The 10,466-nt window shown below is 38.3% G+C and overlaps 1 protein-coding gene across 1 annotated transcript; it reads left to right on the top strand.

The window, feature by feature from the left end:
* Window positions 1-335: 335 nt before the first annotated feature.
* LOC127123514 (uncharacterized) lies at window positions 336-8,844 on the top strand. The gene is made up of 4 exons (XM_051053725.1): window positions 336-519; window positions 765-1,015; window positions 8,158-8,446; window positions 8,576-8,844. Exons 1-4 carry the CDS (start codon window positions 336-338, stop codon window positions 8,842-8,844), a joined length of 993 nt encoding a protein of 330 aa, XP_050909682.1.
* The last annotated feature ends 1,622 nt before the right edge of the window (window positions 8,845-10,466 follow it).

Here is a 10,466-nt window from a genome sequence, read left to right as displayed (position 1 = left end):
AGCATGTTGCTACTGAGATGCAGTTAGCTGATATTTTTACAAAGGCTTTGGATGTAAATCAGTTTGAAGTCCTGAGAGGAAAATTAGGGATTTGCATTTATGAATACTTGTAGCAATTAATATGGAAGGGAAAAAGTAAGCAAATATGTGTCTATGTGGCTAAAATAAAGCGCCCCCATTATGGAAAATCATCACCTTGTTTTGGAAATACCATCTATTCTGTCTTCACACGCTACCCCCATAACCTCACTACCTACTCCAACTCTTCCATCTTCCTGCTCCTTCTTCACAAACCTCTGCTAGGGCAACTGTATTTTTTCCAGAAAAACTCCAAAATGTCACAACATCAAGACCAATCTGCTTCTAAAAATATTAAGTCTACTCAAAAGGTTAGTGCTCCTCCCACGGGCATTCCCGATGATGAGATTCTGGATGTTGTTCCTCTCTCTGTTATTCCTTGCGAGGCCATTGATTTGAACCAACCCATTGATGCCTCAGCTTCTGCATGCTCCAATCAAGGTAACTCCTCTAGTATTCCCTCTGGCTCAACTCCTGCCACTAATTCTAAGGAAGATATATACCATACTGATCGTGTTATAAGAAACCTAGTCACTAGAATCCTTAATGAAGGATACTCTGTGAAGGGAGTTTCTACTCCCCTTTCTCAAATGTACCCCTCTTCTGAGGTTGAACACATAGTGGTAAGGATAACGATTCCTCCAGTTCTGAGAAGGACTTGGTTGCTGAAAGGTTGTGCTCTCTAGGGCAAACCGTGTCTGAAAAAGGAAAATCTGTGGCATCTAAAACTGCTAGTGCTTCCCACTCTGAGAAGTATGATGTGATTGGTCTAGAGGATGGTAGCTCTGATGATCAAGAGGAAAGCTTACTTCATCACCTTAAGCCAAGTGTGGCTAAACGCATGAAGACTCGCAAAGGAAGATCTGTGGCTGAACTTATGTCAGCTAGAAAATCTAAGAAGACTACTGGTATTGGTCCCTCCAAATCTTGGAGCAAGGTTGAAGTGAAGAAGAGGAAGGTCAGATATGATTCTTGTTGATTCTAAGTGTTGGCAGCAATTTTGGTAAAACAAAGAGTGTTCACAAGATGTCATGTGTGATGTCTTAACATGAGATATCCTATGTACCTGCTGGAGTTAAAGAACATATGCAAGCAGGATTATTTCAGAATGCCACATAAAATAACAAGGCTTCTGATATTAGTTGTACCTGCTGGAGCTTAAATGGAAGACATGTTCATGCATGATTGTTTCAGATGACATACACAATGTCATGGTATCTGATATGGTTGTACCTGCTATAAAAAGAAATATGGATTATGCAGGATTTTTCCAGATGTCAGACCCGATGTCATGACATCCTTTACACAAAACATTCAGTATGAATGTCTGGTGTTTTGTGATTGCACAATTAATGGCAATCATTGGTTGATTGAAGATATGGCTAGCTGGCGCATTCTATCAGGGATTTCAACCAGATTTGTTTATTTTCCAGGAAGATCTTTACAACTGTTATAAAAAGATTTGATCGGAAAATATATTTAGGGTTTTCAAGATGTCAAATGTTTCTATAAAAAGGGGCTCAGAAAACCTGTTTGCATACACCACCAATACTGAGTGAAAATAATGTAGAATTAGGGGTGTATGTGAGGTAAACCTCCCAACCTGTGGGAAGGTTACCAGGTGTTTCTCAGTGCTAAAAAGCATGAGATTATTTGTAACTCAAAGCCTGTAGGAAAGAGTTGTTATGATCTTGAACGAAGCTGTGAAGCAAGTTCAAGGTGTTTAGCATTACATTGTAAGTGTAGTGATAGGAATGGAAACTGGAGGTTTCTATCTAGGAGTTCCTAGGTATAGATTGCATTGGGTAGGGATTAAGTGAAGAGTTGTAAATGGGGGAGTTTAACTCTGAATTAATACTGCTGATAGTGGATCTTCTTCCTGGCTTGGTATGCCCCCAGAGTAGGTAATGTTGTACCGAACTGGGTTAACAATTACTGGTGTTTTTACCTTCTGCACACTTTATTTTGTCTGTTATAACTCAGTCTATTTCTAGTCTGTTTATGAAGAGAATAACAAACTTGACACATAACCTGCAGTCTGATTGCAAAATAGAATGTTATGACATTCATTATTGACTGCTGTTGTATAGACTGGTTGGTCTGTTACAGTTCAACCTTCTGTAATGTTGGAACAGGTGATGTTCAAATCAATGTTGAGACATCATGCTGATAACTGGGCAGGATCAATAAACATAAGGGCTATATTTGATCTTTACTGTGTCTTTGCACTAGATGGACAAAACTGGATGTTCTTCTTTCCATGGTGGTATATTAGCAGATGTCTTGACATCTATGACATAGTGCATATGAGTACTGGGTTTTAATTGTTATAACTGTCTTGCTGTATTAGTAACAATGTTAGATCAGATGTCATGACTTCGTGTAGAACATCTGAACTCTGACTATACCAGAATTTCAATTGGTATCAGAGCGGGCATCCTGTTCTGTTTCTGGATGAGATCCATGGGTGATACTTTATGGTATCTTGCAAGGAGTTATGTTAGTACTGATGTTGGAACCCGTGGAAGGTTCTGTGATTTCCCTGAATGGTCCCTTGAAGTAGGTGGATGGATTATTCATGACAGGAACTGCGTATACCTGTCTCTGGAGGTTGGAAATTGGACTTTGTGTGGGACAGCTGTGCTAGTATTGAATCATATTCAAACTTGGTATGTTCTTGGAGGCTGATCTGGTGAAGTGTGTGTTCATAGGTTGAGTTGTATTATGATTTCCGCTGCATAATACCTGGCAAAACTCAAACTCTGATGTAGTTTCCCCTCATGTGGATGAAAGGCTGCTGTATTCAAGATTTCATCATAATCTACTGAAGATGTCAAAGATACTTGAGTCTCCTCAAGTCCACTCATCATGACGTTCTCACTTCAGGATGGTAAGAATCACCTGATCACTGATTCTTTTACTCTCTTGGGTAGTGTATATGAATACCTTGAAGACTTTCAAGGAGGGTTTGTTCCAAGGAGGTGGAACTAATGTTCTATGTGATGCTAGAACATGTTGTTCAACAAGTATGCAGCTACTGGTTGAAGAGCAGATGTGTTTAGGTGTCAAACAAAGGGATACTTTTGTTTGGAACCTACTCCTGACCTGGAAGAGGAGACATCTGTGTGTGCTAAGTTGACAAGGTTAGGGTCAACTGTGTGTGTGCTCAAGAAGGTCACTTTTAGAAGTCTGATCTCTAGAAGTGGAGCTGGTTGAGATGTGACATTGTGAAATTTCCTGCTAGATTGATCAGGGTTGGATAGTTGTTCCCTGAAGTACTATGTTGTGTTGGAAGACAAGTCCCCTGGATGTTAGAAGTCAATAATGGGGTAACCTGATTGCTATTAAGAGGATTGGGACCATGAATCTTGTTATTCAAACACCTCGCTCAGAAGTGGCAGTTCTTTCAAGGAGTGAGAATATGAAGATTCAGAGGTTGGTTGAGGTAGTATGCTCTGGCAATGCATATCTACTATTGACTGGTGTTGTTTTCTTCACTAGTACTTATGGTCAGCTGGAGTCTGATTGGTGTGATTGGAGTATGTATAGGTATAACTCATAGAGTTACTTGCCACTGGTAGGGGTGATGTATGTCATGTTGAGACATTTGTGTACAATGCATGGATATTGGTGTGAGGTTTCCATGATTGTTAATTTAAGGGGGAGTTTTGGTTAACCTCCTCACGTTTGGTCAGCCTAGGGTCTGGTTGGCTGTTGACCTGTGTCACATGGGTTCTGGTTGTTGTGTGACACATTTACAAGGAATGATTCATCTCTCTCATTCCTAAGGATGAATCTAATCTGGAAAGATTCTCAAAAATGTTGAAGTTCTTGCAAGCAGAAGATGTTGACACAAGAAGAGTATTTTCAGAGTATTCTTATGGTGGAAGTATCTGAAAGGAAAATTGGGAAAGGATTTAAGATCAATGTCTACTTGTGCCAAGTACAAGTATTTAATTGATTATCCTTGGAGCTCAAGATAACTGATGTTCTTAAAGATGTTGGAACATCTCTTCTTCAAGACCCTGTGCAGAATCACAGGAAGGATAGTACATTGGGTTATGGTCTATCTCTTTGGTGACAGCAAAAGCATATGATCTCTGAAAAGGTTTCCTGGCAAGAAACATGTTCAGCCTTGGTGTGTACAAGAAGAAGAAGACATGATAGTCTTGATGGTGGTTACTTGGATCAGTTTATTTCTGATCTAGGTAAGGAAGTGCATTGGCTAATGCACACTGTGGAGTTAAGAACAAGTGGCAGCATTCTTGACATCATGGAAACAACCTTGCTTTAGGAAGTGGAATCCTTGGTATAGCTGAAGGGTTAGTTTCTAACTGGTCCTTCTGAAGACTCATGCATCAGAGTGTCTGATGTCTTTGGAGAAGAAGCAGGGATTCATCAAGGTGTGAGCTTGGATGACTTAACTGCAAACCTGCAGGATGGAGGTTGTTTACTCAAACTTGGTTCCACAATCAAGTCTATGAGAACGTTGAAATCTTGTTCTGTGAAGGGAGGAAGTTCTTTCAAGTGGCAGAAGAAGGAGCTGAATTCAATAGCTAGATGTTAAAACATAATGTTGTGACATTTGGTTCAACATCAGAATCTTAGTTGGTGAAGTGACACATCAACTTAAGATAGAAGGGTATACAGATTTGTAGATTGGGTACTTCAAAAAGATCATTCTCATTGCAGTTCTTTGGAGTTGCTGGATGGAGAGGATGTTACATGTTCATGTCTTGGAGAATCTAAGTTCTGTTTAACATGTAGCTTGAAGTTCAAGTCTCACTTGGAAGGTCAGAATATCTTTGGGAGAAGTCTGATAAACGTGGAGAGGTCAAAAAGTGGCATTTGACTTTTTCATATGAGGATTCATGAAGGAGGTAATCAATCAGTGGCAATTGGTCTATCTCAGAAGTGAGTTCGAAGAATCAAGATAATCAACATATGGCAGCTGATTATTCTTGAGGAAAGTCTAAGACAAATTACTTTTGAGCAGAGAAGTAGTAAGTTGAAGACAAAAGGAGGTGTTTTCTATTCATCTCTTGGAGCTTGTAGTAGGAGTTTTGAGCTATCTATGGAAGATTATCTCTTGTAATGGGATGAGAATGTATATGTCTTAATTTGTGTCTGGTTTCTTTTGGATCAAGCTGGTGACTCAGTGATATCTGAAGATTATCAGATGGTGTTTTTAGTTATGTTGTGAAGGATGTCCTAACTTATGTTAGAACATTTTGTGAAGTGGTTTTCTGTTTTGGTTAGGAGAGGAAGATGACACTTTGGTTCATCACTTGAAACCAAGTGTTGCAAAGAAAATGAAAACCAGGAAAGGCAAGATTGTGGCTGAGATGTTGACAACTAGAACTAGTAGAAAGGATGCTGCTGTAGGTCCTTCTAAATCATGGAGTAAAGTAGAGGTCCAGAAGAGGAAAATCAGAGAAAGCTTTGATTCTTAAGATGATGTCGAAGACGATGTCCCAGACATCTCACCTGCTAAAAGGCAAACTGTTAGAAAGTCTCCAGCTAAGGTTGCAGCTGTGCATTTGGACAACATTTCCTTCCATCTAGAAGATGGTGAAGCCAAGGAGTCAGATGCACATACCTCAAGTAAGAGGTCTAATTCTCAAGATCAATCTAGTGGCAGTTCTGAATCTGAAAGTGAAGAAGATGCTACCTCCTCAGACTAAGTTGTGGTGATGATCCCCATGTTATGATGACATGTGTGTTGTTCTGGATGCTGATATGACTATTTTGGAAGCTTGGATGTTTTGTTTCTGTTGAAATGTTTGTATTTTGTGGAAGTCCTTACTGATGCCTTGATGTAAGATTTGGGCTCTTAATGAGTTCCATGGATTTCTCATTATCTCAGCTGTCATAGCTGTGTATGAGGATGGTTTGTATCTCCTAACAATTATGTTTTAACATTTTTAATGTTATAACATTTGTTGTGACATTCTCTGATAGGCTAATTGACATTTATTTTGTCTAATTGGTCACCTTTGGTCAATTTTGACTAAAAAGGGGGATAAGTGTTTATGTGGAGAGCTGCAGTAAAATATGTGGTTGTGGAGATCTGCAGTGCTGATGTAGCTAGCTAGGCTAAACAAATGACAGCTGATGATGTTGAATAGAATGATGTTCTATGATGTTCTGTGATGTTGGAGGAGATGTCTGATGTAAGATAGAATGTCTGATGTAAGACAGAATGGTGTTCTGTTCTGAGATGTTGAAGGAGTTGTCAGAAGGAAATTCTGAATGTTAACATTTTGAAGGAGATTCTGAATGTTAACATGTTGAAGCAAATGTCAGAATGACATTCTGGCTGGTACAGGAACTGGAGTTACAGTAGCTGGTTTTTGATGAATGCACAGATTAAGGGGGAGAAGAAGTACCCTTGTGCATTATGCGTTTGTGTGTCTTACTAGTTGCATCCATAACTAGTAATTCTGTTGATTGTTGCACAGATTGAGGGGGGAGGAGAAGTACCCTTGTGCATATGTGTATTACTAGTAGCCATAGCTAGTAATTGTTTTGCTTCTGCTGCTGATTAAACTAGTGTTATGTGGTTTAAACTGCTGATAATTTTCCTTGTGAACAAAACAGACAGATATATGTTTTAGCCAAAATTTGCCAAAGGGGGAGTTTGTTGATTCTAAGTGTTGGCAGTAATTTTGGTAAAATAAAGAGTGTTCACAAGATGTCATGTGTGATGTCTTAACATGAGATATCCTATGTACCCGCTGGAGTTAAAGAACATATGCAAGCAGGATTGTTTCAGAATGCCACATAAAATAACAAGGCTTCTGATATTAGTTGTACCTGCTGGAGCTTAAATGGAAGACATGTTCATGCAGGATTGTTTCAGATGACACACACAATGTCATGGTATCTGATATGGCTGTACCTGCTATAAAAAGAAATATGGATTATGCAGGATTTTTCCAGATGTCAGACCCGATGTCATGACATCCTGTACACAGAACATTCAGTATGAATGTCTGGTGTTTTGTGATTGCACAATTAATGGCAATCATTGGTTGATTGAAGATATGGCTAGCTGGCGCATTCTATCAGGGATTTCAACCAGATTTGTTTATTTTCCAGGAAGATCTTTACAGCTGTTATAAAAAGATTTGATTGGAAAATATATTTAGGGTTTTCAAGATGTCCAATGTTTCTATAAAAAGGGACTCAGAAAACCTGTTTGCATACACCACCAATACTGAGCGAAAATAATGTAGAATTAGGGGTGTGTGTGTGGTAAACCTCCTAACCTGTGGGAAGGTTACCAGGTGTTTCTCAGTGCTAAAAAGCATGAGATTACTTGTAACTCAAAGCCTATAGGCAAGAGTTGTTATGATCTTGAACGAAGCTGTGAAGCAAGTTCAAGGTGTTTAGCATTACATTGTAAGTGTAGTGATAGGAATGGAAACTGGAGGTTTCTATCTAGGAGTTCCTAGGTATAGATTGCATTGGGTAGGGATTAAGTGAAGAGTTGTAAACGAGGGAGTTTAACTCTGAATTAATACTGCTGATAGTGGATCTTCTTCCCGGCTTGGTATGCCCCCAGAGTAGGTAATGTTATACCGAACTGGGTTAACAATTACTGGTGTTTTTACCTTCTGCACACTTTATTTTGTTTGTTATAACTCAGTCTGTTTCTAGTCTATTTATGAAGAGAATAACAGACTTGACACATAGCCTGCAGTCTGATTGCAAAACAAAATGTTATGACATTCATTATTGACTGCTGTTGTATAGACTGGTTGGTCTGTTACAACTCAACCTTCTGTAATGTTGGAACAGGTGATGTTCAAATCAATGTTGAGACATCATGCTGATAACTGGGCAGGATCAATAAACATAAGTGCTATATTTGATCTCTACTGTGTCTTTGCATTAGATGGACAAAACTGGATGTTCTTCTTTCCATGGTGGTATATTAGCAGATGTCTTGACATCTGTGACATAGTGCATATGAGTACTGGGTTTTAATTGTTATAACTGTCTTGCTGTATTAGTAACAATGTTGGATCAGATGTCATGACTTCGTGTAGAACATCTGAACTCTGACTATACCAGAATTTCAATTTCGAGTCTAAAGAGGATGTTGAGGAAGATGTCCCTGACATCTCGCCTATGAAGAAAACCACTGTTAGGAAGTCTCTTAGTAAAGTCCCTGTTGTTCATTTGGATAACATCTCTTTCCATCTTAAGGATGGAGCTGCCAAGTGTAAATTTGTGATTCAAAGAAGGGTGGCTGTGGAAAGGGAGTTGAGAAAAGATGTTGCTGATGTCAAGGAGGTCATGGACCTGATAAAGGCTGTTGGGTTGTTGAAGACTGTGGCTGGGTTCTCTCAATGCTATGAGGGTTTAGTTAAGGAATTCATTGTCAACATTCCTTAGGATATTTCTGATAAGAACAGCAAGGAGTTCTGCAAGATGTTTGTGAGGGGTAAGTGTATAACATTCTCTCCTACTATTATTAATCACTTTCTAGGAAGAAAAATTGAGGGTGCATGTGAATTAGAAGTTACATACAATGAGGTCTGTAGAGAGATTACAACTAGGCAGGTGAAAGGTTGGCTTGTTAAAAAGCATCTTCCTGCTGGGAAGTTGAGTGTCAAGTATGATATCTTGCATAAAATAGGAGTTGCAAATTGGGTCCCTACTAACCATATTTCCACTATTGCTAATACCCTTGGGAGGTTTATTTTTGCTGTTAGAACCAAAGTGAAATTTGACTATGGTAGATTTATGTTTGAATAAAATCATCAAGCATGAATCTACTAATGCAGTTAAGTTGCCAATTGCCTTTCTATAAGACCCTAATTTTGACCCTAAGATCCCTCATGTAACTTCATCATATGCATTAACATTAGGATCATACCTTGGCATCCTCCTTACCCCTCATTCATTGGGTTTGTTTTGGGAGAGATAACCAAGTAATTTGTGATTGTATCATACTTGTATTTTATCATTTTACTAACAAAAATATCAAAAATATGTCTTTGTATTTGCCTAACTCTTTTGTAGGAAGGGCATGATCCCATTGATTCATCAAGTTCACATCTAGGGTTTGAGACCCTCATGAACAAAGAGCACAACCAAGAATGGATCCAAGAATGGTTATGAGCATCATATATGAGTCCCAATGTTCTCTACATGTTATATTGATCAAGTTTTCTTCAAGAGTTTGAGGGTGATTTGCCTTGGAAACCCTAGTTTGACTGGGTATCTTGAGTAACTTCTCCAACAAGCTATCTCACTAATTGATCAAATTTATCAAGGGAAATTTCAAAACTCATCATCTTATGAATATATGGTCTACCATGAACTAGTAAAGTCAAAAGAATTGGAAGTTAGCAAGTTGGTTGATGGTGGTTGGCCAGATGAATTCATATGATCAAAACTAGGTCTCCCTAGACCCTATCTCCTACAATTTTCACCATATGAAAATTATTCCAAGAGAAAAATTACCATAAATTACATTTAAAACAACTTTCATGTTGAGACCTAGATCTAGTTTTTCTTGGAAAATCATTTTCTATGTTGAAATATTATAGGTCATTTTGTCTAAACCCTAATTTGAAAGTCAACTTCCTAAGGCCATAACTTGCTCAATTTTTATGAGATGAAAGATTTACAAGTTGCACAATCAAATTCAATGTATCTACTTAAACGTTTATGTTTGGAGTGGGAGCTAATTCAACTTTTTTGAGCATGTGATATGAGGTTACATTATAGGTCACTTTTGACCTATACCATTGATCAAGTGATTTTTCCAAACTTCAAAAATGCATAACTCTATCATTTCAAATCCAAATGACATAAAATTTGTGACCATTTTTAAGGTCTTTGAAAGATTTACAACTTTGATAAAGAAATGTTTCTCATTTGAAGCTCATATAAAAAGTTAAGCGAGGTGGAATATTGAGACATATGGCTTGACACTTAGAAAAAATTTGATATGTCAAAAATTTCCAAACTTCCACCTCAAATGTCTTCATGATACAAACTCCAAATGGAAAAGTGTTGAACATGAAAGTTATTCCTCTCAATCTCACCTTTCCAAAGAGCTCAAATTCATTCATTTTGGACAAGGAATGCATAGGTTGCGTATGGCATGAACATGGTGTCATCACTTGGCAATGATCAAACTTTAAATCTTCACACACACTTGCCTTGCAATCCAAGTTGAGTTCAGACTATCTCACACTCATTTGTGGGCTTAGGGCAATGATTTTATGGGCCTATGCGCGCCCATGCACCCATGCATCATCAATACCAAATTTGGAAAGTGGATTTCAAGTGCGTAAAAAGCAATGGTTTCAGCTATAAATAGAGCCTCATATGCTCAGCATTTCACATACATTCACGCCAACTTTGAT

Source organism: Lathyrus oleraceus, chromosome 2, assembly GCF_024323335.1.
Source record: "Lathyrus oleraceus cultivar Zhongwan6 chromosome 2, CAAS_Psat_ZW6_1.0, whole genome shotgun sequence".
In the NCBI taxonomy this organism is placed as follows: domain Eukaryota; kingdom Viridiplantae; phylum Streptophyta; class Magnoliopsida; order Fabales; family Fabaceae; genus Lathyrus; species Lathyrus oleraceus.
This window is presented reverse-complemented; position numbering and strand designations above follow the sequence as displayed.